General features: G+C 38.6%; 1 protein-coding gene and 40 non-coding genes across 41 annotated transcripts in view; 1 reads left to right on the forward strand and 40 right to left on the reverse strand.

Moving 5' to 3' along the window:
* The window catches only part of fhdc1 (FH2 domain containing 1), a 73,905-nt gene that overhangs the window by 15,804 nt on the left and 32,894 nt on the right, over positions 1-25,207 (forward strand). Inside the window, exons 3-6 of the mRNA XM_088343127.1 lie at positions 2,015-2,076; positions 5,500-5,602; positions 5,677-5,762; positions 8,288-8,388. Coding sequence (XP_088199253.1) covers positions 2,015-2,076; positions 5,500-5,602; positions 5,677-5,762; positions 8,288-8,388 — 352 coding nt within the window. The remainder of the gene's footprint in view (positions 1-2,014; positions 2,077-5,499; positions 5,603-5,676; positions 5,763-8,287; positions 8,389-25,207) is intronic.
* trnag-gcc (transfer RNA glycine (anticodon GCC)) lies at positions 10,335-10,405 on the reverse strand. Its single transcript has one exon. It is a non-coding gene; the product is annotated as a tRNA-Gly (tRNA).
* Positions 11,007-11,077, reverse strand: trnag-gcc (transfer RNA glycine (anticodon GCC)). The gene has a single exon. It is a non-coding gene; the product is annotated as a tRNA-Gly (tRNA).
* trnag-gcc (transfer RNA glycine (anticodon GCC)) lies at positions 11,455-11,525 on the reverse strand. Its single transcript has one exon. It is a non-coding gene; the product is annotated as a tRNA-Gly (tRNA).
* Positions 11,679-11,749, reverse strand: trnag-gcc (transfer RNA glycine (anticodon GCC)). Its single transcript has one exon. It is a non-coding gene; the product is annotated as a tRNA-Gly (tRNA).
* Positions 11,903-11,973, reverse strand: trnag-gcc (transfer RNA glycine (anticodon GCC)). The gene has a single exon. It is a non-coding gene; the product is annotated as a tRNA-Gly (tRNA).
* trnag-gcc (transfer RNA glycine (anticodon GCC)) lies at positions 12,127-12,197 on the reverse strand. The gene has a single exon. It is a non-coding gene; the product is annotated as a tRNA-Gly (tRNA).
* On the reverse strand, positions 12,351-12,421 carry trnag-gcc (transfer RNA glycine (anticodon GCC)). Its single transcript has one exon. It is a non-coding gene; the product is annotated as a tRNA-Gly (tRNA).
* trnag-gcc (transfer RNA glycine (anticodon GCC)) lies at positions 13,023-13,093 on the reverse strand. Its single transcript has one exon. It is a non-coding gene; the product is annotated as a tRNA-Gly (tRNA).
* On the reverse strand, positions 13,247-13,317 carry trnag-gcc (transfer RNA glycine (anticodon GCC)). Its single transcript has one exon. It is a non-coding gene; the product is annotated as a tRNA-Gly (tRNA).
* trnag-gcc (transfer RNA glycine (anticodon GCC)) lies at positions 13,695-13,765 on the reverse strand. Its single transcript has one exon. It is a non-coding gene; the product is annotated as a tRNA-Gly (tRNA).
* On the reverse strand, positions 14,367-14,437 carry trnag-gcc (transfer RNA glycine (anticodon GCC)). The gene has a single exon. It is a non-coding gene; the product is annotated as a tRNA-Gly (tRNA).
* trnag-gcc (transfer RNA glycine (anticodon GCC)) lies at positions 14,591-14,661 on the reverse strand. Its single transcript has one exon. It is a non-coding gene; the product is annotated as a tRNA-Gly (tRNA).
* trnag-gcc (transfer RNA glycine (anticodon GCC)) lies at positions 15,263-15,333 on the reverse strand. Its single transcript has one exon. It is a non-coding gene; the product is annotated as a tRNA-Gly (tRNA).
* Positions 15,487-15,557, reverse strand: trnag-gcc (transfer RNA glycine (anticodon GCC)). Its single transcript has one exon. It is a non-coding gene; the product is annotated as a tRNA-Gly (tRNA).
* Positions 16,383-16,453, reverse strand: trnag-gcc (transfer RNA glycine (anticodon GCC)). The gene has a single exon. It is a non-coding gene; the product is annotated as a tRNA-Gly (tRNA).
* On the reverse strand, positions 16,607-16,677 carry trnag-gcc (transfer RNA glycine (anticodon GCC)). Its single transcript has one exon. It is a non-coding gene; the product is annotated as a tRNA-Gly (tRNA).
* On the reverse strand, positions 17,503-17,573 carry trnag-gcc (transfer RNA glycine (anticodon GCC)). Its single transcript has one exon. It is a non-coding gene; the product is annotated as a tRNA-Gly (tRNA).
* On the reverse strand, positions 18,847-18,917 carry trnag-gcc (transfer RNA glycine (anticodon GCC)). Its single transcript has one exon. It is a non-coding gene; the product is annotated as a tRNA-Gly (tRNA).
* Positions 19,071-19,141, reverse strand: trnag-gcc (transfer RNA glycine (anticodon GCC)). Its single transcript has one exon. It is a non-coding gene; the product is annotated as a tRNA-Gly (tRNA).
* Positions 19,295-19,365, reverse strand: trnag-gcc (transfer RNA glycine (anticodon GCC)). The gene has a single exon. It is a non-coding gene; the product is annotated as a tRNA-Gly (tRNA).
* Positions 19,519-19,589, reverse strand: trnag-gcc (transfer RNA glycine (anticodon GCC)). Its single transcript has one exon. It is a non-coding gene; the product is annotated as a tRNA-Gly (tRNA).
* On the reverse strand, positions 20,191-20,261 carry trnag-gcc (transfer RNA glycine (anticodon GCC)). The gene has a single exon. It is a non-coding gene; the product is annotated as a tRNA-Gly (tRNA).
* Positions 20,415-20,485, reverse strand: trnas-gcu (transfer RNA serine (anticodon GCU)). Its single transcript has one exon. It is a non-coding gene; the product is annotated as a tRNA-Ser (tRNA).
* trnag-gcc (transfer RNA glycine (anticodon GCC)) lies at positions 20,639-20,709 on the reverse strand. Its single transcript has one exon. It is a non-coding gene; the product is annotated as a tRNA-Gly (tRNA).
* On the reverse strand, positions 21,086-21,156 carry trnag-gcc (transfer RNA glycine (anticodon GCC)). Its single transcript has one exon. It is a non-coding gene; the product is annotated as a tRNA-Gly (tRNA).
* Positions 21,310-21,380, reverse strand: trnag-gcc (transfer RNA glycine (anticodon GCC)). Its single transcript has one exon. It is a non-coding gene; the product is annotated as a tRNA-Gly (tRNA).
* On the reverse strand, positions 21,534-21,604 carry trnag-gcc (transfer RNA glycine (anticodon GCC)). Its single transcript has one exon. It is a non-coding gene; the product is annotated as a tRNA-Gly (tRNA).
* On the reverse strand, positions 21,758-21,828 carry trnag-gcc (transfer RNA glycine (anticodon GCC)). Its single transcript has one exon. It is a non-coding gene; the product is annotated as a tRNA-Gly (tRNA).
* Positions 21,982-22,052, reverse strand: trnag-gcc (transfer RNA glycine (anticodon GCC)). Its single transcript has one exon. It is a non-coding gene; the product is annotated as a tRNA-Gly (tRNA).
* trnag-gcc (transfer RNA glycine (anticodon GCC)) lies at positions 22,429-22,499 on the reverse strand. The gene has a single exon. It is a non-coding gene; the product is annotated as a tRNA-Gly (tRNA).
* trnag-gcc (transfer RNA glycine (anticodon GCC)) lies at positions 22,653-22,723 on the reverse strand. Its single transcript has one exon. It is a non-coding gene; the product is annotated as a tRNA-Gly (tRNA).
* On the reverse strand, positions 22,877-22,947 carry trnag-gcc (transfer RNA glycine (anticodon GCC)). The gene has a single exon. It is a non-coding gene; the product is annotated as a tRNA-Gly (tRNA).
* On the reverse strand, positions 23,101-23,171 carry trnag-gcc (transfer RNA glycine (anticodon GCC)). The gene has a single exon. It is a non-coding gene; the product is annotated as a tRNA-Gly (tRNA).
* trnag-gcc (transfer RNA glycine (anticodon GCC)) lies at positions 23,549-23,619 on the reverse strand. Its single transcript has one exon. It is a non-coding gene; the product is annotated as a tRNA-Gly (tRNA).
* trnag-gcc (transfer RNA glycine (anticodon GCC)) lies at positions 23,773-23,843 on the reverse strand. Its single transcript has one exon. It is a non-coding gene; the product is annotated as a tRNA-Gly (tRNA).
* Positions 23,997-24,067, reverse strand: trnag-gcc (transfer RNA glycine (anticodon GCC)). The gene has a single exon. It is a non-coding gene; the product is annotated as a tRNA-Gly (tRNA).
* trnag-gcc (transfer RNA glycine (anticodon GCC)) lies at positions 24,221-24,291 on the reverse strand. Its single transcript has one exon. It is a non-coding gene; the product is annotated as a tRNA-Gly (tRNA).
* On the reverse strand, positions 24,445-24,515 carry trnag-gcc (transfer RNA glycine (anticodon GCC)). The gene has a single exon. It is a non-coding gene; the product is annotated as a tRNA-Gly (tRNA).
* trnag-gcc (transfer RNA glycine (anticodon GCC)) lies at positions 24,669-24,739 on the reverse strand. Its single transcript has one exon. It is a non-coding gene; the product is annotated as a tRNA-Gly (tRNA).
* On the reverse strand, positions 24,893-24,963 carry trnag-gcc (transfer RNA glycine (anticodon GCC)). Its single transcript has one exon. It is a non-coding gene; the product is annotated as a tRNA-Gly (tRNA).

Here is a 25,207-nt window from a genome sequence, read left to right on the forward strand (position 1 = left end):
AAATAAAGGTTACCTCTTTTAAAAAGTTGTTTTTAATAAATGTGTTTAAAAAAAGATGGAATACTACATTGTAGACTTTATATCAGTTTGTAAAAAGAGTTGCATCTAGTAATTGATAGAGCAATACGTTTTATAGGAAAAGAGTTTGAGGCCATGTTATTTTATGTATATTTAAATGGTTTGTTTTAGGAAAGATGTGTTTATGGTTGGAGAGGTATTTCATTTAATAGTATCCTTAATTTGGGTACATGGATCCTTATCCCAAAACTGATCCGTGATAAGAAAAATCTGCGAAGTAGAATCCTTTTTTTTTTACAATTATTATGCAATTAGATACTCTTCAATGGACCGAATCGAATAAAACCTTATACAGGCCCATGCATTTTTTCGGGCAAATAAAAGTACTGTAGTGCAGTGGTTAAAACATTTGCCTCACATGTGAAGGGTCCCCTGTTCTAAACTTGGTGGAAACATTTGTTTGCCTGGAGTGGAATGAGTGCAACCAGGCCGTACTTGCGCAAGACAAGCCACTAGAAATGCCTCTACAAACCTGGTGGTTAAGGGGTACAATAACACCCACGCACCCATACTGTAAACATTTATTAATTAATGACTTATAACTACTATCTTCAGGACTGTTTAGCCAATCACAATGCAGAACATAATGCACAACGCAAATTTGGGATGTAGCAAAACCATGAAAAGTAAACCGTTTTATAGCAAGGGATAACTGGATAGTTGCTTTAATAGAATATTGCTGTCCTGCTGTTCATTCTCAATTTTGGAAGCCATTTATAAACAGGTTATTTATGTTATTTACTTTGGAAAAAGTGTCTCTTTAAAAATTGGTGGCTGTGGAGAAAAAAATGTTCTTAAGGGGTTCTATTTTACGAAATTCTGTTGGAACGCATGCATTTGAAAAGGGGTGTTAAATGAGAAGAAGAACCTAAAAGAGTTACTGTATTTTCCGCACTATAAGGCGCACCTAAAAGCTTTTATTTTTTTCAAAAGCTGACCATGCGCCTTATAATACAGTGCGCCTTATATATGGATCAATATTAAGTTGCTAAGTCTTGCAACTAAGGCAAGCAGCCACCGACTAGATTTTCCCCCGAACGCGAAGTCGTCCGCAGTGTATGCTGGGATTTATATACCGGCGTTTCATTGGCTAACCAATGTGTCAATCATCATCGATCAAATCGATCACTATTGGCGGATCCTTTTTATCATTTACAGGCTTGCATTGGCTAAAGGGACAAAACAAAGCCTGCAATTGACCGAAAAAGATGACTGTGAATAGCATGTTAGGTTGAACTACGGCATAGAGGAAACATTATTTCACTATTCTGTACTGTATTTGTAAATATTTTACTCTCCTGGATTTACTACACTCACGGATATACGAGGACCATGGTTGCACATTATTATTGAACACAACGACTTCGGTGAGCTACTCTGGCTATATATTTTCCCAGTATCTTGTTTCAGACTGATCTCGATGTGTCTATATTTAAATTAAACTCAATTCCAAGTGTTTATTGTCATATGCACAGTAAAGCTGCGAGCGAAAAAGAAAATATAAACTAAGGAATGGTTGGCATTTCTTGAATCCCAAGACATTAATCTTCCGAATGATATTTGGAAGGATGCATTTGAGTGACATCGTACGGACACCGCATCCGCACGTGTCTATTTGCTTCTTTGCAAGCTTTCGGAATGTTAAGGGGGTAATAAGTTTGACTGAACTACCTGACTGTTTTGTCAACGTTCCCATTGTAGCGTCTTATAATCCGGTGCGCCTTATGTATGGAAAATATAGGACCAAAAACTATTATTTGGGGGTGCGCCCTATAACCCGGTGCGCCTTATAGTGCGGAAAATACGGTGATTGTTTGAAGAAACAAAAGCCAGTGTTGCAGGTCATGACCTCGCCATCTACTGGGCTGGCATGACAATTATAGTGTCTTTTGACTTCCCGTTTTTTCCTTTGACATGCTCTTATGCCGATTTGCAGATCAGCATCCTGGATTCCAAGAGGGGAATGAACTTGGGCATCTTCCTCAAGCAGTTCAAGAAGTAAGCCCCCTTTTCCATTGTTTTGGTTTCAAACAGCCAGAAAAACTAATATGTTTCTTCTAAATGGATTAGTGTCAGACTATGTGTTTGTTAATGGACTTTGTCACTTTTCTGTTGTTTTTCTTTGAATCATCAAATCGGGTTATGTAAGAACAAAGTGTCGTCTGGAATGTTAATCCAGTGTGGACGCATTGGAGCCATTTTGGACCATTTTGTCTGTCACTCAAGATTAAATAAAAGAAAAAGGAATAATGTTGTTTTTATCTAAAAGAAATGCATCTTTTACTATTGATATGTCAGTTATAGTTGAAAAGCTGAAGTACATTTCTGAATTCCACTTCTTTTGAAAAAAAAAAAAAAGTATCAAAACAACAAGATAGAGGGAGATATTCTCATTATTAATTAATTTTATCATTAGCTAAGGTGGCTAGGATCGTCAGCCTCCATGAGTGCCTGAGAAATATAGCCGATGTCGAAATGATGATAATACTTGGTCCGTTTACATTCTCATCTTAAATTTCCGTAAAGGTTGAGTCATTGAAGCAGAAAAAAACATAATTGGTAAATTACTGCTAAGGCATCAAAATGAAATCATGTTTTCCATTAATTTGATTTTGTCCATAGTACCACTACTAAAGCTCCTGTTACTAACGCTAATAATAAAACTAATACTAATACAAATACTGCTGCATTGTAAATAATAAAAAATACGCAGGGATCAGAATTTTCCGCGGATCCGCGGATTTCCGCTGTTTTTGAACCCCAAAGGTCATTCCCGTAAATCGTCTAAATTCGATGAGAAAATATTTTGGGGGGGTGAGGTATGATACGTGACTGTTTCATCACCCTCAGTTAGCATTTAGACCATTGGTCGATAGGTTCGCTGATAACCAATCAGCGGAGCTTTTGTTCAGAGCATTGGCTTTCTCAAACATGGCGCTCCTTCCGGTCTTTTCAAACGGTGAAATGAGTGTTTGAAAAAGTAAATATGAAAATACTAAGAAAAGAAGACGAGGCTTTTGTCTCCGAGATTGATAAAGGAATCAAGAATAAATTTAAGTGGTCATGGCTGGAGAAGACTTTCACAGTAAATGTTAAAACCGGCGCAAAGATCGAGGAAGTTACAGAAACTTTGAGCCACTTCATCGCAAAGTGTGATGTTTCAGGGAAAGCAAAGTGTCTATACTGTGTCGATCTGATCAATTATGGTACGCGAGGTTGTGTGGCACTGATCGATCATGCTAAAATGAACAAGCACAAAGCAAAAATAGCTTGCCGGCGATCAAATTATGCACTCGGATCCGCATTTAAAATCGGCAGCCACCGGTTCAACATTATTGGCCGTTTCAAATCCTTCCACTTCAAATACCAGCAGCAGTCAACCACTGGTTCCCCTGTGTGACAGAAAATCCCAATCTGAGGTATTTATAAATCTATTTATTTATGAAATGATTTTATCTTTTGTGTTTATACAATATTTAGAACAGGATAAACAAAATTTAAAATTTGTTATAAACATGATTAAAATAGATTATTTTGTATCATCATGATCATGTTCAATATTACGAATGCTTTTAATGTCAATACATTATTATTTTTTTAATTTATATATATATATATATATATATATATATATATATATATATATATATATATATATATATATATATATATATATATATATATATATATATATATATATATATATATATATATATATAATACATGGTTTCTGTTTTGTTGGATTTAATTCATTCTAGTGCAATTTTCACATAGCAAATAAGATAAATGCTGTTGACTTCAGGGGGGCTTCGCCCCCCTGAGCCCCCCACCGGGCTCCGCCCTGGACCCTGGCTATTTCAGCTGAAAACGAAAATCTCCATTCTGATCCCTGAATACGTAATAATAAAATATAGATATTAATAATAATCATAATTGTAGCAATGATCATGAGAAAAAATATTTTCAATAAACAAAAGTATTATTTTTCTTGAAAACATATGAAATTATGAATCAACATATCAAAAACAATTTACTGATTTTTTAAAATTAATTTTCATTTTGTTTTTTAAATAGTCTCTTTAGTTTTACTAGTTTTGTCTTTTAAATGTATCTATTATTATTTATTTACCTATTTAAGTCTCATAAGTAATATACTATACCTATTTTAGATACATATACTAAAAAAGATTAATATATCGATTTTCTTTAGATTATATGTTATAGGAGTCACTAATGATAATATGATAAGTTTAAATATCTCTTTTTTGTTTACTAACTTTCCTTTGTGGAATATGGTGTCATGATTACCAATTTGGATCACCTGTGCCAGCCGCTGCGGGCTATCTGATTGGCTCCCTGTCCCTATTTAAACCCAATCCTGTCACTCTCCTGTGGTCAGTCTGCTTTGAACCTCAGTTGTTAGAAGGCAAACCTTTTTGACCTTGACTCCTGCCTGCCCCTTTTTTGAACCCATTTTTCCACCTGTCCGTTCCTGATCTCCCCGTTTGTCTCCGGCTACGACCCGTTTTGATCCCGACCACGTCTGCTCTCCCGTCCCGACTTACGACCCGTTTTTTATCCCGACCACGTCTGCTCGCTCGTCTCGGCTTACGACCTGTATCTGACCCCGAACACGTTTTTGCTCTCCTGTCCCGGCTATAGACCTGTTTTTCCGTCCCTGACACCGCCATCGCCCGCTACGGAAGATCCACTTCTGTATTCGGATCACAATCCGATTGCGAGAGCGAATCGCTTCCCGCGTCCAGCGAGCATCGGATCGCGGGCGCTGCCCTTCCTCTTCCTATATCTTAATAAAATTGTGAGAAAACGTTACGCGATTGGGTCTACCCTGTGTGCTGGTCGCGACATATGGTGCTGTTTCATGTTTTTTAATTTTAATATGTCTTTCCTGCAAGGACAAAAGGAATTGGGGATAGGCACTTAAAAGCTTCGGCTTTAGCCCACTACTTTTGGGCACATGTATTTTATATTGCTATTGTAAAGCTATTTTTTGTGGAAATAATTTATTGTTTCCTTATATTAATCAATAATTGATTATGTTTTTTTATTTTTGCTCTAAATAAATAAAAACCCACAAACAAACATATAAAGAAGTAGTTATCATAGGGTGGTAATGACATTTCGTTCTGTGTACATTGTTACACAGAATGACAATACAAGGAAATTATTATTATTATTATTATTTAACCTTTATCAAAAGCTTACTTTATATCCCTAAACAAATTCTGACTTCATTTACAAGAATATGCAGAGTAATGAACTTAAGTTAATCCCTCTCTGATAATTCCAGGCTTTCCTGTGTGTTGTTAAACTTTCTTTACAACCTGCTGTTTGTGAACACGTCACCTTTTGTAGCCTTTTTACAACGGCACACCTGAGATTCATGTTCCTCCCTTTTAGATCCAACCCTTGCATTGTGGAAGACATTAGGCGAGGGCACAGCGAGACGTACGGAGCTCAGCCCCTCAAAGACCTGCTCAAGCTACTCCCTGACCCGGACGAGGTCCGTGTTGGAGCATGTCGTGGCGTCATGAAAACAAAACAAAACCCCTCAAAATTCCCCTTTGACTTTTACAGATGAAGAAGCTGCAGGCATTCCGGGGCAACCCGGACAAACTGACGCTGGCCGACTCTTTTATGTATCTGCTGATCCAGGTGCCTCGGTGAGTCGGTTCTTTGACTTTTTTGTTAGACTGGATTACAGACATTTGTTCAAGCTTCAGTTTCAGGAGTTACCTGCAATTGTATGAAAGTTTATATTGTGTCCCAGAGTTTTTTTCGTGGGCAATAAATACCCAATTTTAGGCACTACAAGGAACACAAGATTATAAGGCGCAAATCCAAAAGATACTTTTGTCATACATTTTTAATACATACATCGCGTTGGACAATAAGGTGAATGGAATTGAATGAATGAACAAAACTTTATTTTGAACATAACAAAAAAACAACTCCAAAAAACAAAACAATGTTAACGTCACTTTTCCGAAAAGGAGTATGGAGAAGCATATGCTTATTTCATCCTACCTCTTCGACCTCCTTAATAATTGCGTCTCACAGCTAGCTTTTCTGTTTATTTACGTATAACTGTCATGATTACTCATTGCATTCACCTGTGCCCGCTCGTTTGGTGCCAGCTTCTGCTAGTTGCCTGATTGATTCCCCTCCAATTTAAACTCAGTACTCCAGTCACTCCTTTTCGGTCCGTCAGCGAACCTCCGCATACGCAAGGCAAGCACTTTGACTCTGGCTCCCGTCTGCCCCGTCTTCATCCGTATCCTACTCGTCTGCTCCTGATTTCCCGATCATCTCCGCCTATCGACCCGTTTTTGCCCACCGGCCACGCTCTGATCTTCTGCTTCGGCAATTGACCTGTTTTTGCCCACCAACAACGTTCTGATCTCCCGCTCCGGCTATCGACCCAATCTAACCATTTGACCACGCTCCGATCTTCCGCCCTGGCAAAACCACTGACTTCTGCATTCCGAACACACTCCGATCCCGTGAGCTGCTGGCTCCTCCTGTCCAGCAAGCACCGGATCGCTGTCGTTTGTTTCCTCGCACCTGACTTCCTCGATATCCCAATAAACTTGTGTGAAACGTTACCCGTTTGGGCCTATCATCTTGTCTGGCTCTGACAGTAACATACACCTCACGAATATACATATTTACATATTACAAGATACTTGGGGAATAATGGTAATAATAAATGTCTATGCAAAAAGTAAACCAAAAAAATCCAAAAGGAAGGTAACAAAAGATAGCACCAGAGGGGAGTGGGTAGCAGATATGCTTATTTGATCCCAGCCCCTATTTAATCTTTTATCTTCAGTGGGTGCACATACACTTTATCAACATCATTATCATCACTATCACCATCACTTTTTTCACTGTCATCATCACCATTGCTTTATCTAGACATTTTCAGGGAGACAAATTTTAACTCGTATATTTATAATTATACAGGATACAGGCTATGGAATTAATATTATTTCATAGATTGTATCAAATCATCAAACTTCACACAGGGAAATACAGTGTCCTGAGAAATTAGCTCTTGTCTGGAGAGCGGGTTAGCCGTTATGTTGAATTTTGACATAAAATTTACGGTGTGGCTCTCTCCAAAAAAGAATTTAAATATTTTTGCTTTTATGGCTCTTTGAGTCAAAAAGGTTCCCAACCCCTTAATGTGCTCTTAAAGTGTACTAAAACAGAGAATATATTGTTTACCATGTGGAAGAGAATGTTTTTTGCTTAATTAACTGGTTAGAGTTTAAACCTTTTTGTTGGACAACAAACCATTTTGTTTATTTTATGTTTATTTTGTCTTTTATTAGCAGATTTGGTATTGGAGTAATCCAAAAGTAATGGAGAGTAATCAAGTAATTAGTAACTGTATCCAATTACAAGTAACTCTCCCAAACCTGACTCTTGCGCATTCTATATACTTGCAGTGTATATTAGTGCAATGATTGATCAAAACATTGCATGCAATGGGATTCGAACAATGATCGTGGTGATGAGAGCGCCGAAACCTAACCACCAGCTCACTAGTGATACAGATGTGAACCTACAATGCATTCAAAGTTATATCATTATCACTCTATATTTACGGTCCCAGAAACAAATGTCAGCGAATGGAGAAGACAAAAAATCGTCCTGAAACATATAAATAAACCCAAAACAACCCTTTGGTGTATCTGATAATGAATCAGACTTTGCATTAAATAATAGCTTTTAGGACGACTTTCTGTTTTAACCATTTTCTAAGATCTGTTTCTAATATTATTCTGAATTAACAGTACTTTTACTCCAGTAAAATCTTTGGCTACTCTACCCACCTCTGGGCGCACTTACAAATTTCTGGCTAATTTGGGTTTTTTCGGTGCGCCTTATGGTCTGGAAAATACAGTATATACACAACAATAAGAGCATGCCTCTATTATTACTTATCACAGTGTTAAGTATCCATCATTAATTGTGTAACTTTGTTATATTTTTGCAATATTTTTGCAATTGTGTGCTAGTCCCACTCCTCTTTAACACTTTCATACCACATCTTCACTTGGCTTTTACTAACTTAATATTGGTCCAATATTTCATTAGTATATAACCGGTTAATTGATAGCCATAATTTCATTGTTGAAACATGTGTATGGAAGTGCCTCATGACTGTCCTTTGCGTCAGGTTGGAGGTGCGGTTAGAGGCAATGGTGCTCAGTGAGGAGTTTGTTCCTTCCTGTGCGCTGATGAGTCATGACATCGATGTAATCAGAATGGCCACTCGAGGTAAATTTGCTGAACTCACCTGTGCCCGCGAGTGTTGTGTTTGCTTTCAAATGATCATGCTGTAGTATGACGCTCAGTATTTTCTTCACATCATTACAAGTGACAGTAGATGTAGCAGAAAAAAAACATTTGACAATACATTATAAAACATGGAGCTAATGTGAAGGTTTTGTGAGTAATGAACACAAAAAATGAGATTGGTTGGATCAAAAAACCTTGATTTGCTTTGACATTTGATTCATTGGCCGGGATACCTATCCTCTCATATTCAAGCAAAAATGCTGCCACTGAACAACCAATGATTGAAAAAAGGGGCTCATAGACCAAATTCAGTATCCCAGCCAAGGCAAAAATGGTTTACATTGTTCAAATAAAAATAGATTCTGAAGCTAACTTTGCAATCTTGTTCCATCACCAAAGACCACATAAAAACAAATATGAATGGTAGAATTATTGTACCCACTACCCAGCGTTGAATGCATTGAGCGGGAATCATACCCAGCCCTTTCACAAAACAGTGCTTGTTAACAACAAAACAATACTTTCAATGGGGAATTTGATGAAATCCAAATAATTGCTAACTACTTAAATGAGTTTAATGTAGCAATCGTTAACCTCAACTGGTAGTATAGGCATTGGCCAGGAATCGAACATGGACCTCCCGCATGGCAAGTTAGAATTCTGCCACTGAACAACCAATACTTGAAAAGTCAAATTACGGTCTGAATCCAGAAATTACACCAAGCCAAAAAACAACCAAACATTATTTTCAATAAGGACTTTGAACCAATCCAAATGATTACAAACTACATAAAATAGTTTGATGTAGCAATCGATAAATGCAGATGATAGTACATGCATTGGCCGGGAATCGAACCAGGGCCTCCCACATGGCAAACGAGAATTCTGCCACTGAACGACCAATGCTTGGATAAGCAAATTGTGGTCCGAATCCAGAAATGACACCAAAGTAAATACCAACAAAACAATATTTTCAATAAGGATTTTGATCACATCCAAATGATTACAAACTACTTAAAACAGTTGATGTAGCAATCATTAAACGCAGATGATAGTGCATGCATTGGCCGGGATTCGAACCCGGGCCTCCCACATGGCAAGCAAGAATTCTGCCATTGAACAACCAATGCTTGGATATGTAAATTGTGGTCCGAATCCAGAAATTACACCAAAGTAAATACCATCAAAACAATATTTCCAATAAGGATTTTGATCCCATCCAAATGATTACAAACTACTTAAAATAGTTTGATGTAGCAATCGTTAAACGCAGATGATAGTACATGCATTGGCTGGGAATCGAACCCGGGCCTCCCACATGGCAAGCAAGAATTCTGCCATTGAACAACCAATGCTTGGATATGTAAATTGTGGTCCGAATCCAGAAATTACACCAAAGTAAATACCAACAAAACAATATTTTCAATAAGGATTTTGATCCCATCCAAATGATTACAAACTACTTAAAATAGTTTGATGTAGCAATCGTTAAACGCAGATGATAGTACATGCATAGGCTGGGAATCGAACCCGGGCCTCCCACATGGCAAGCAAGAATTCTGCCACTGAACAACCAATGCTTGGATATGCAATTTGTGGTCCGGATCCAGAAATGACACCAAAGTAAATACCAACAAAACAATATTTTCAATAAGGATTTTGATCCCATCCAAATGATTACAAACTACTTAAAATAATTTGATGTAGCAATCGTTAAACGCAGATGGTAGTACATGCATTGGCCGGGAATCGAACCCGGGCCTCCCACATGGCAAGCAAGAATTCCGCCATTGAACAACCAATGCTTGGATATGTAAATTGTGGTCCGAAACAATATTTTCAATAAGGATTTTGATCCCATCCAAATGATTACAAACTACTTAAAACAGTTGATGTAGCAATCGTTAAACGCAGATGATAGTGCATGCATTGGCCGGGAATCGAACCCGGGCCTCCCACATGGCAAGCGAGAATTCTGCCACTGAACAACCAATGCTTGTATATACAAATTATGGTCCGAATCCAGAAATTACACCAAGGTAAAAACCAACAAAACAATATTTTCAATAAGGATTTTGATCCCATCCAAATGATTACAAACTACTTAAAACAGTTGATGTAGCAATCGTTAAACGCAGATAATAATGCATGCATTGGCCGGGAATCGAACCCGGGCCTCCAACATGGCAAGCGAGAATTCTGCCACTGAACAACCAATGCTTGTATATACAAATTATGGTCCGAATCCAGAAATCACACCAAGGTAAAAACCAACAAAACAATATTTTCAATAAGGATTTTGATCCCATCCAAATGATTACAAACTACTTAAAACAGTTGATGTAGCAATCGTTAAACGCAGATAATAATGCATGCATTGGCCGGGAATCGAACCCGGGCCTCCAACATGGCAAGCGAGAATTCTGCCACTGAACAACCAATGCTTGTATATACAAATTATGGTCCGAATCCAGAAATCACACCAAGGTAAAAACCAACAAAACAATATTTTCAATAAGGATTTTGATCCCATTCAAATGATTACAAACTACTTAAAACAGTTGATGTAGCAATCGTTAAACGCAGATGATAATGCATGCATTGGCCGGGAATCGAACCCGGGCCTCCCACATGGCAAGCGAGAATTCTGCCACTGAACAACCAATGCTTGTATATACAAATTATGGTCCGAATCCAGAAATTACACCAAGGTAAAAACCAACAAAACAATATTTTCAATAAGGATTTTGATCCCATCCAAATGATTACAAACTACTTAAAACAGTTGATGAAGCAATCATTAAACGGAGATGATAGTGCATGCATTGGCCGGGAATCGAACCCGGGCCTCCCACATGGCAAGCGAGAATTCTGCCACTGAACAACAAATGCTTGTATATACAAATTATGGTCCGAATCCAGAAATTACACCAAGGTAAAAACCAACAAAACAATATTTTCAATAAGGATTTTGATCCCATCCAAATGATTACAAACTACTTAAAACAGTTGATGTAGCAATCGTTAAACACAGATGATAGTGCATGCATTGGCCGGGAATCGAACCCGGGCCTCCCACATGGCAAGCGAGAATTCTGCCACTGAACAACCAATGCTTGTATATACAAATTATGGTCCGAATCCAGAAATCACACCAAGGTAAAAACCAACAAAACAATATTTTCAATAAGGATTTTGATCCCATCCAAATGATTACAAACTACTTAAAACAGTTGATGTAGCAATCGTTAAACGCAGATGATAATGCATGCATTGGCCGGGAATCGAACCCGGGCCTCCCACATGGCAAGCGAGAATTCTGCCACTAAACAACCAATGCTTGTATGTACAAATTATGGTCCGAATCCAGAAATTACACCAAGGTAAAAACCAACAAAACAATATTTTCAATAAGGATTTTGATCCCATCCAAATGATTACAAACTACTTAAAACAGTTGATGAAGCAATCATTAAACGGAGATGATAGTGCATGCATTGGCCGGGAATCGAACCCGGGCCTCCCACATGGCAAGCGAGAATTCTGCCACTGAACAACCAATGCTTGTATATACAAATTATGGTCCGAATCCAGAAATTACACCAAGGTAAAAACCAACAAAACAATATTTTCAATAAGGATTTTGATCCCATCCAAATGATTACAAACTACTTAAAACAGTTGATGAAGCAATCATTAAACGGAGATGATAGTGCATGCATTGGCCGGGAATCGAACCCGGGCCTCCCACATGGCAAGCGAGAATTCTGCCACTGAACAACCAATGCTTGTATATACAAATTATGGTCCGAATCCAGAAATTACACCAAGGTAAAAACCAACAAAACAATATTTTCAATAAGGATTTTGATCCCATCCAAATGATTACAAACTACTTAAAACAGTTGATGTAGCTATCGTTAAACGCAGATGATAATGCATGCATTGGCCGGGAATCGAACCCGGGCCTCCCACATGGCAAGCGAGAATTCTGCCACTAAACAACCAATGCTTGTATATACAAATTATGGTCCGAATCCAGAAATTACACCAAGGTAAAAACCAACAAAACAATATTTTCAATAAGGATTTTGATCCCATCCAAATGATTACAAACTACTTAAAACAGTTGATGTAGCAATCGTTAAACGCAGATGATAGTGCATGCATTGGCCGGGAATCGAACCCAGGCCTCCCACATGGCAAGCGAGAATTCTGCCACTGAACAACCAATGCTTGTAAATACAAATTATGGTCCGAATCCAGAAATTACACCAAGGTAAAAACCAACAAAACAATATTTTCAATAAGGATTTTGATCCCATCCAAATGATTACAAACTACTTAAAACAGTTGATGTAGCAATCGTTAAACGCAGATGATAATGCATGCATTGGCCGGGAATCGAACCCGGGCCGCCCACATGGCAAGCGAGAATTCTGCCACTAAACAAACAATGCTTGTATGTACAAATCATGGTCCGAATCCAGAAATTACACCAAGGTAAAAACCAACAAAACAATATTTTCAATAAGGATTTTGATCCCATCCAAATGATTACAAACTACTTAAAACAGTTGATGTAGCAATCGTTAAACGCAGATGATAGTGCATGCATTGGCCGGGAATCGAACCCGGGTCTCCCACATGGCAAGCGAGAATTCTGCCACTGAACAACCAATGCTTGTATATACAAATTATGGTCCGAATCCAGAAATTACACCAAGGTAAAAACCAACAAAACAATATTTTCAATAAGGATTTTGATCCCATCCAAATGATTACAAACTACTTAAAACAGTTGATGTAGCAATCGTTAAACGCAGATGATAATGCATGCATTGGCCGGGAATCGAACCCGGGCCTCCCACATGGCAAGCGAGAATTCTGCCACTAAACAACCAATGCTTGTATATACAAATTATGGTCCGAATCCAGAAATTACACCAAGGTAAAAACCAACAAAACAATATTTTCAATAAGGATTTTGATCCCATCCAAATGATTACAAACTACTTAAAACAGTTGATGTAGCAATCGTTAAACGCAGATGATAGTGCATGCATTGGCCGGGAATCGAACTCGGGCCTCCCACATGGCAAGCGAGAATTCTGCCACTAAACAACCAATGCTTGTATGTACACATTATGGTCCGAATCCAGAAATTACACCAAGGTAAAAACCAACAAAACAATATTTTCAATAAGGATTTTGATCCCATCCAAATGATTACAAACTACTTAAAACAGTTGATGTAGCAATCGTTAAACGCAGATGATAGTGCATGCATTGGCCGGGAATCGAACCCGGGCCTCCCACATGGCAAGCGAGAATTCTGCCACTGAACAACCAATGCTTGTATATACAAATTATGGTCCGAATCCAGAAATTACACCAAGGTAAAAACCAACAAAACAATATTTTCAATAAGGATTTTGATCCCATCCAAATGATTACAAACTACTTAAAACAGTTGATGTAGCAATCGTTAAACGCAGATGATAATGCATGCATTGGCCGGGAATCGAACCCGGGCCTCCCACATGGCAAGCGAGAATTCTGCCACTAAACAACCAATTCTTGTATATACAAATTATGGTCCGAATCCAGAAATTACACCAAGGTAAAAACCAACAAAACAATATTTTCAATAAGGATTTTGATCCCATCCAAATGATTACAAACTACTTAAAACAGTTGATGTAGCAATCGTTAAACGCAGATGATAGTGCATGCATTGGCCGGGAATCGAACCCAGGCCTCCCACATGGCAAGCGAGAATTCTGCCACTGAACAACCAATGCTTGTATATACAAATTATGGTCCGAATCCAGAAATTACACCAAGGTAAAAACCAACAAAACAATATTTTCAATAAGGATTTTGATCCCATCCAAATGATTACAAACTACTTAAAACAGTTGATGTAGCAATCGTTAAACGCAGATGATAATGCATGCATTGGCCGGGAATCGAACCCGGGCCTCCCACATGGCAAGCGAGAATTCTGCCACTAAACAACCAATGCTTGTATATACAAATTATGGTCCGAATCCAGAAATTACACCAAGGTAAAAACCAACAAAACAATATTTTCAATAAGGATTTTGATCCCATCCAAATGATTACAAACTACTTAAAACAGTTGATGTAGCAATCGTTAAACGCAGATGATAATGCATGCATTGGCCGGGAATCGAACCCGGGCCTCCCACATGGCAAGCGAGAATTCTGCCACTAAACAACCAATGCTTGTATATACAAATTATGGTCCGAATCCAGAAATTACACCAAGGTAAAAACCAACAAAACAATATTTTCAATAAGGATTTTGATCCCATCCAAATGATTACAAACTACTTAAAACAGTTGATGTAGCAATCGTTAAACGCAGATGATAGTGCATGCATTGGCCGGGAATCGAACTCGGGCCTCCCACATGGCAAGCGAGAATTCTGCCACTAAACAACCAATGCTTGTATGTACACATTATGGTCCGAATCCAGAAATTACACCAAGGTAAAAACCAACAAAACAATATTTTCAATAAGGATTTTGATCCCATCCAAATGATTACAAACTACTTAAAACAGTTGATGTAGCAATCGTTAAACGCAGATGATAATGCATGCATTGGCCGGGAATCGAACCCGAGCCTCCCACATGGCAAGCGAGAATTCTGCCACTAAACAACCAATGCTTGTATGTACACATTATGGTCCGAATCCAGAAATTACACCAAGGTAAAAACCAACAAAACAATATTTTCAATAAGGATTTTGATCCCATCCAAATGATTACAAACTACTTAAAACAGTTGATGTAGCAATCGTTAAACGCAGATGATAGTGCATGCATTGGCCGGGAATCGAACCCGGGCCTCCCACATGGCAAGCGAGAATTCTGCCACTGAACAACCAATGCTTGTATATACAAATTATGGTCCGAATCCAGAAATTACACCAAGGTAAAAACCAACAAAACAATATTTTCAATAAGGATTTTGATCCCATCCAAATGATTACAAACTACTTAAAACAGTTGATGTAGCAATCGTTAAACGCAGATGATAATGCATGCATTGGCCGGGAATCGAACCCGGGCCTCCCACATGGCAAGCGAGAATTCTGCCACTAAACAACCAATGCTTGTATATACAAATTATGGTCCGAATCCAGAAATTACACCAAGGTAAAAACCAACAAAACAATATTTTCAATAAGGATTTTGATCCCATCCAAATGATTACAAACTACTTAAAACAGTTGATGTAGCAATCGTTAAACGCAGATGATAGTGCATGCATTGGCCGGGAATCGAACCCAGGCCTCCCACATGGCAAGCGAGAATTCTGCCACTGAACAACCAATGCTTGTATATACAAATTATGGTCCGAATCCAGAAATTACACCAAGGTAAAAACCAACAAAACAATATTTTCAATAAGGATTTTGATCCCATCCAAATGATTACAAACTACTTAAAACAGTTGATGTAGCAATCGTTAAACGCAGATGATAGTGCATGCATTGGCCGGGAATCGAACCCAGGCCTCCCACATGGCAAGCGAGAATTCTGCCACTGAACAACCAATGCTTGTATATACAAATTATGGTCCGAATCCAGAAATTACACCAAGGTAAAAACCAACAAAACAATATTTTCAATAAGGATTTTGATCCCATCCAAATGATTACAAACTACTTAAAACAGTTGATGTAGCAATCGTTAAACGCAGATGATAGTGCATGCATTGGCCGGGAATCGAACCCAGGCCTCCCACATGGCAAGCGAGAATTCTGCCACTGAACAACCAATGCTTGTATATACAAATTATGGTCCGAATCCAGAAATTACACCAAGGTAAAAACCAACAAAACAATATTTTCAATAAGGATTTTGATCCCATCCAAATGATTACAAACTACTTAAAACAGTTGATGTAGCAATCGTTAAACGCAGATGATAATGTATGCATTGGCCGGGAATCGAACCCGGGCCTCCCACATGGCAAGCGAGAATTCTGCCACTAAACAACCAATGCTTGTATGTAAACATTATGGTCCGAATCCAGAAATTACACCAAGGTAAAAACCAACAAAACAATATTTTCAATAAGGATTTTGATCCCATCCAAATGATTACAAACTACTTAAAACAGTTGATGTAGCAATCGTTAAACGCAGATGATAGTGCATGCATTGGCCGGGAATCGAACCCGGGCCTCCCACATGGCAAGCGAGAATTCTGCCACTGAACAACCAATGCTTGTATATACAAATTATGGTCCTAATCCAGAAATTACACCAAGGTAAAAACCAACAAAACAATATTTTCAATAAGGATTTTGATCCCATCCAAATGATTACAAACTACTTAAAACAGTTGATGTAGCAATCGTTAAACGCAGACGATAATGCATGCATTGGCCGAGAATCGAACCCGGGCCTCCCACATGGCAAGCGAGAATTCTGCCACTAAACAACCAATTCTTGTATATACAAATTATGGTCCGAATCCAGAAATTACACCAAGGTAAAAACCAACAAAACAATATTTTCAATAAGGATTTTGATCCCATCCAAATGATTACAAACTACTTAAAACAGTTGATGTAGCAATCGTTAAACGCAGATGATAGTGCATGCATTGGCCGGGAATCGAACCCAGGCCTCCCACATGGCAAGCGAGAATTCTGCCACTAAACAACCAATGCTTGTATATACAAATTATGGTCCGAATCCAGAAATTACACCAAGGTAAAAACCAACAAAACAATATTTTCAATAAGGATTTTGATCCCATCCAAATGATTACAAACTACTTAAAACAGTTGATGTAGCAATCGTTAAACGCAGATGATAGTGCATGCTTTGGCCGGGAATCGAACCCGGGCCTCCCACATGGCAAGCGAGAATTCTGCCACTAAACAACCAATGCTTGTATATACAAATTATGGTCCGAATCCAGAAATTACACCAAGGTAAAAACCAACAAAACAATATTTTCAATAAGGATTTTGATCCCATCCAAATGATTACAAACTACTTAAAACAGTTGAGGTAGCAGTCGTTAAACGCAGATGATAGTGCATGCATTGGCCGGGAATCGAACCCGGGCCTCCCACATGGCAAGCGAGAATTCTGCCACTAAACAACCAATGCTTGTATGTACACATTATGATCCGAATCCAGAAATTACACCAAGGTAAAAACCAACAAAACAATATTTTCAATAAGGATTTTGATCCCATCCAAATGATTACAAACTACTTAAAACAGTTGATGTAGCAATCGTTAAACGCAGGTGATAGTGCATGCATTGGCCGGGAATCGAACCCGGGCCTCCCAAATGGCAAGCGAGAATTCTGCCACTGAACAACCAATGCTTGTATATACAAATTATGGTCCGAATCCAGAAATTACACCAAGGTAAAAACCAACAAAACAATATTTTCAATAAGGATTTTGATCCCATCCAAATGATTACAAACTACTTAAAACAGTTGATGTAGCAATCGTTAAACGCAGATGATAGTGCATGCATTGGCCGGGAATCGAACCCGGGCCTCCCACATGGCAAGCAAGAATTCTGCCACTGAACAACCAATGCTTGTATATACAAATTATGGTCCGAATCCAGAAATTACACCAAGGTAAAAACCAACAAAACAATATTTTCAATAAGGATTTTGATCCCATCCAAATGATTACAAACTACTTAAAACAGTTGATGTAGCAATCGTTAAACGCAGATGATAATGCATGCATTGGCCGGGAATCGAACCCGGGCCTCCCACATGGCAAGCGAGAATTCTGCCACTAAACAACCAATTCTTATATATACAAATTATGGTCCGAATCCAGAAATTACACCAAGGTAAAAACCAACAAAACAATATTTTCAATAAGGATTTTGATCCCATCCAAATGATTACAAACTACTTAAAACAGTTGATGTAGCAATCGTTAAACGCAGATGATAGAGCATGCATTGGCCGGGAATCGAACCCAGGCCTCCCACATGGCAAGCGAGAATTCTGCCACTAAACAACCAATGCTTGTATATACAAATTATGGTCCGAATCCAGAAATTACACCAAGGTAAAAACCAACAAAACAATATTTTCAATAAGGATTTTGATCCCATCCAAATGATTACAAACTACTTAAAACAGTTGATGTAGCAATCGTTAAACGCAGATGATAGTGCATGCATTGGCCGGGAATCGAACCCAGGCCTCCCACATGGCAAGCGAGAATTCTGCCACTGAACAACCAATGCTTGTATATACAAATTATGGTCCGAATCCAGAAATTACACCAAGGTAAAAACCAACAAAACAATATTTTCAATAAGGATTTTGATCCCATCCAAATGATTACAAACTACTTAAAACAGTTGATGTAGCAATCGTTAAACGCAGATGATAATGCATGCATTGGCCGGGAATCGAACCCGGGCCTCCCACATGGCAAGCGAGAATTCTGCCACTAAACAACCAATGCTTGTATATACAAATTATGGTCCGAATCCAGAAATTACACCAAGGTAAAAACCAACAAAACAATATTTTCAATAAGGATTTTGATCCCATCCAAATGATTACAAACTACTTAAAACAGTTGATGTAGCAATCGTTAAACGCAGATGATAATGCATGCATTGGCCGGGAATCGAACCCGGGCCTCCCACATGGCAAGCGAGAATTCTGCCACTAAACAACCAATGCTTGTATGTACAAATTATGGTCCGAATCCAGAAATTACACCAAGGTAAAAACCAACAAAACAATATTTTCAATAAGGATTTTGATCCCATCCAAATGATTACAAACTACTTAAAACAGTTGATGTAGCAATCGTTAAACGCAGATGATAGTGCATGCATTGGCCGGGAATCGAACCCGGGCCTCCCACATGGCAAGCGAGAATTCTGCCACTGAACAACCAATGCTTGTATATACAAATTATGGTCCGAATCCAGAAATTACACCAAGGTAAAAACCAACAAAACAATATTTTCAATAAGGATTTTGATCCCATCCAAATGATTACAAACTACTTAAAACAGTTGATGTAGCAATCGTTAAACGCAGATGATAATGCATGCATTGGCCGGGAATCGAACCCGGGCCTCCCACATGGCAAGCGAGAATTCTGCCACTAAACAACCAATGCTTGTATGTACACATTATGGTCCGAATCCAGAAATTACACCAAGGTAAAAACCAACAAAACAATATTTTCAATAAGGATTTTGATCCCATCCAAATGATTACAAACTACTTAAAACAGTTGATGTAGCAATCGTTAAACGCAGATGATAGTGCATGCATTGGCCGGGAATCGAATCCGGGCCTCCCACATGGCAAGCGAGAATTCTGCCACTGAACAACCAATGCTTGTATATACAAATTATGGTCCGAATCCAGAAATTACACCAAGGTAAAAACCAACAAAACAATATTTTCAATAAGGATTTTGATCCCATCCAAATGATTACAAACTACTTAAAACAGTTGATGTAGCAATCGTTAAACGCAGATGATAATGCATGCATTGGCCGGGAATCGAACCCGGGTCTCCCACATGGCAAGCGAGAATTCTGCCACTAAACAACCAATGCTTGTATATACAAATTATGGTCCGAATCCAGAAATTACACCAAGGTAAAAACCAACAAAACAATATTTTCAATAAGGATTTTGATCCCATCCAAATGATTACAAACTACTTAAAACAGTTGATGTAGCAATCGTTAAACGCACATGATAATGCATGCATTGGCCGGGAATCGAACCCGGGCCTCCCACATGGCAAGCGAGAATTCTGCCACTAAACAACCAATGCTTGTATGTACACATTATGGTCCGAATCCAGAAATTACACCAAGGTAAAAACCAACAAAACAATATTTTCAATAAGGATTTTGATCCCATCCAAATGATTACAAACTACTTAAAACAGTTGATGTAGCAAACGTTAAACGCAGATGATAGTGCATGCATTGGCCGGGAATCGAACCCGGGCCTCCCACATAGCAAGCGAGAATTCTGCCACTGAACAACCAATGCTTGTATATACAAATTATGGTCCGAATCCAGAAATTACACCAAGGTAAAAACCAACAAAACAATATTTTCAATAAGGATTTTGATCCCATCCAAATGATTACAAACTACTTAAAACAGTTGATGTAGCAATCGTTAAACGCAGATGATAATGCATGCATTGGCCGGGAATCGAACCCGGGCCTCCCACATGGCAAGCGAGAATTCTGCCACTAAACAACCAATGCTTGTATATACAAATTATGGTCCGAATCCAGAAATTACACCAAGGTAAAAACCAACAAAACAATATTTTCAATAAGGATTTTGATCCCATCCAAATGATTACAAACTACTTAAAACAGTTGATGTAGCAATCGTTAAACGCAGATGATAGTGCATGCATTGGCCGGGAATCGAAACCAGGCCTCCCACATGGCAAGCGAGAATTCTGCCACTGAACAACCAATGCTTGTATATACAAATTATGGTCCGAATCCAGAAATTACACCAAGGTAAAAACCAACAAAACAATATTTTCAATAAGGATTTTGATCCCATCCAAATGATTACAAACTACTTAAACAGTTGATGTAGCAATCGTTAAACGCAGATGATAATGCATGCATTGGCCGGGAATCGAACCCGGGCCTCCCACATGGCAAGCGAGAATTCTGCCACTAAACAACCAATGCTTGTATGTACAAATTATGGTCCGAATCCAGAAATTACACCAAGGTAAAAACCAACAAAACAATATTTTCAATAAGGATTTTGATCCCATCCAAATGATTACAAACTACTTAAAACAGTTGATGTAGCAATCGTTAAACGCAGATGATAGTGCATGCATTGGCCGGGAATCGAACCCGGGCCTCCCACATGGCAAGCGAGAATTCTGCCACTGAACAACCAATGCTTGTATATACAAATTATGGTCCGAATCCAGAAATTACACCAAGGTAAAAACCAACAAAACAATATTTTCAATAAGGATTTTGATCCCATCCAAATGATTACAAACTACTTAAAACAGTTGATGTAGCAATCGTTAAACGCAGATGATAATGCATGCATTGGCCGGGAATCGAACCCGGGCCTCCCACATGGCAAGCGAGAATTCTGCCACTAAACAACCAATGCTTGTATGTACACATTATGGTCCGAATCCAGAAATTACACCAAGGTAAAAACCAACAAAACAATATTTTCAATAAGGATTTTGATCCCATCCAAATGATTACAAACTACTTAAAACAGTTGATGTAGCAATCGTTAAACGCAGATGATAGTGCATGCATTGGCCGGGAATCGAACCCGGGCCTCCCACATGGCAAGCGAGAATTCTGCCACTGAACAACCAATGCTTGTATATACAAATTATGGTCCGAATCCAGAAATTACACCAAGGTAAAAACCAACAAAACAATATTTTCAATAAGGATTTTGATCCCATCCAAATGATTACAAACTACTTAAAACAGTTGATGTAGCAATCGTTAAACGCAGATGATAATGCATGCATTGGCCGGGAATCGAACCCGGGCCTCCCACATGGCAAGCGAGAATTCTGCCACTAAACAACCAATGCTTGTATATACAAATTATGGTCCGAATCCAGAAATTACACCAAGGTAAAAACCAACAAAACAATATTTTCAATAAGGATTTTGATCCCATCCAAATGATTACAAACTACTTAAAACAGTTGATGTAGCAATCGTTAAACGCAGATGATAGTGCATGCATTGGCCGGGAATCGAACCCGGGCCCCCACATGGCAAGCGAGAATTCTGCCACTGAACAACCAATGCTTGTATATACAAATTATGGTCCGAATCCAGAAATTACACCAAGGTAAAAACCAACAAAACAATATTTTCAATAAGGATTTTGATCCCATCCAAATGATTACAAACTACTTAAAACAGTTGATGTAGCAATCGTTAAACGCAGATGATAATGCATGCATTGGCCGGGAATCGAACCCGGGCCTCCCACATGGCAAGCGAGAATTCTGCCACTAAACAACCAATGCTTGTATGTACACATTATGGTCCGAATCCAGAAATTACACCAAGGTAAAAACCAACAAAACAATATTTTCAATAAGGATTTTGATCCCATCCAAATGATTACAAACTACTTAAAACAGTTGATGTAGCAATCGTTAAACGCAGATGATAGTGCATGCATTGGCCGGGAATCGAACCCGGGCCTCCCACATGGCAAGCGAGAATTCTGCCACTGAACAACCAATGCTTGTATGTACAAATTATGGTCCGAATCCAGAAATTACACCAAGGTAAAAACCAACAAAACAATATTTTCAATAAGGATTTTGATCCCATCCAAATGATTACAAACTACTTAAAACAGTTGATGTAGCAATCGTTAAACGCAGATGATAATGCATGCATTGGCCGGGAATCGAACCCGGGCCTCCCACATGGCAAGCGAGAATTCTGCCACTAAACAACCAATGCTTGTATATACAAATTATGGTCCGAATCCAGAAATTACACCAAGGTAAAAACCAACAAAACAATATTTTCAATAAGGATTTTGATCCCATCCAAATGATTACAAACTACTTAAAACAGTTGATGTAGCAATCGTTAAACGCAGATGATAATGCATGCATTGGCCGGGAATCGAACCCGGGCCTCCCACATGGCAAGCGAGAATTCTGCCACTAAACAACCAATGCTTGTATGTACAAATTATGGTCCGAATCCAGAAATTACACCAAGGTAAAAACCAACAAAACAATATTTTCAATAAGGATTTTGATCCCATCCAAATGATTACAAACTACTTAAAACAGTTGATGTAGCAATCGTTAAACGCAGATGATAGTGCATGCATTGGCCGGGAATCGAACCCGGGCCTCCCACATGGCAAGCAAGAATTCTGCCACTGAACAACCAATGCTTGTATATACAATTTATGGTCCGAATCTAGAAATTACACCAAGGTAAAAACCAACAAAACAATATTTTCAATAAGGATTTTGATCCCATCCAAATGATTACAAACTACTTAAAACAGTTGATGTAGCAATCGTTAAACGCAGATGATAATGCATGCATTGGCCGGGAATCGAACCCGGGCCTCCCACATGGCAAGCGAGAATTCTGCCACTAAACAACCAATGCTTGTATGTACACATTATGGTCCGAATCCAGAAATTACACCAAGGTAAAAACCAACAAAACAATATTTTCAATAAGGATTTTGATCCCATCCAAATGATTACAAACTACTTAAAACAGTTGATGTAGCAATCGTTAAACGCAGATGATAGTGCATGCATTGGCCGGGAATCGAACCCGGGCCTCCCACATGGCAAGCGAGAATTCTGCCACTGAACAACCAATGCTTGTATATACAAATTATGGTCCGAATCCAGAAATTACACCAAGGTAAAAACCAACAAAACAATATTTTCAATAAGGATTTTGATCCCATCCAAATGATTACAAACTACTTAAAACAGTTGATGTAGCAATCGTTAAACGCAGATGATAATGCATGCATTGGCCGGGAATCGAACCCGGGCCTCCCACATGGCAAGCGAGAATTCTGCCACTAAACAACCAATGCTTGTATGTACACATTATGGTCCGAATCCAGAAATTACACCAAGGTAAAAACCAACAAAACAATATTTTCAATAAGGATTTTGATCCCATCCAAATGATTACAAACTACTTAAAACAGTTGATGTAGCAATCGTTAAACGCAGATGATAGTGCATGCATTGGCCGGGAATCGAACCCGGGCCTCCCACATGGCAAGCGAGAATTCTGCCACTGAACAACCAATGCTTGTATATACAAATTATGGTCCGAATCCAGAAATTACACCAAGGTAAAAACCAACAAAACAATATTTTCAATAAGGATTTTGATCCCATCCAAATGATTACAAACTACTTAAAACAGTTGATGTAGCAATCGTTAAACGCAGATGATAGTGCATGCATTGGCCGGGAATCGAACCCGGGCCTCCCACATGGCAAGCGAGAATTCTGCCACTGAACAACCAATGCTTGTATATACAAATTATGGTCCGAATCCAGAAATTACACCAAGGTAAAAACCAACAAAACAATATTTTCAATAAGGATTTTGATCCCATCCAAATGATTACAAACTACTTAAAACAGTTGATGTAGCAATCGTTAAACGCAGATGATAATGCATGCATTGGCCGGGAATCGAACCCGGGCCTCCCACATGGCAAGCGAGAATTCTGCCACTAAACAACCAATGCTTGTATGTACACATTATGGTCCGAATCCAGAAATTACACCAAGGTAAAAACCAACAAAACAATATTTTCAATAAGGATTTTGATCCCATCCAAATGATTACAAACTACTTAAAACAGTTGATGTAGCAATCGTTAAACGCAGATGATAATGCATGCATTGGCCGGGAATCGAACCCGGGCCTCCCACATGGCAAGCGAGAATTCTGCCACTAAACAACCAATGCTTGTATGTACACATTATGGTCCGAATCCAGAAATTACACCAAGGTAAAAACCAACAAAACAATATTTTCAATAAGGATTTTGATCCCATCCAAATGATTACAAACTACTTAAAACAGTTGATGTAGCAATCGTTAAACGCAGATGATAGTGCATGCATTGGCCGGAAATCGAACCCGGGCCTCCCACATGGCAAGCGAGAATTCTGCCACTGAACAACCAATGCTTGTATATACAAATTATGGT

This window comes from Urocampus carinirostris, chromosome 8 (assembly GCF_059441175.1).
Source record: "Urocampus carinirostris isolate Australia breed hairy pipefish chromosome 8, RoL_Ucar_1.0, whole genome shotgun sequence".
NCBI classification, from domain to species: domain Eukaryota; kingdom Metazoa; phylum Chordata; class Actinopteri; order Syngnathiformes; family Syngnathidae; genus Urocampus; species Urocampus carinirostris.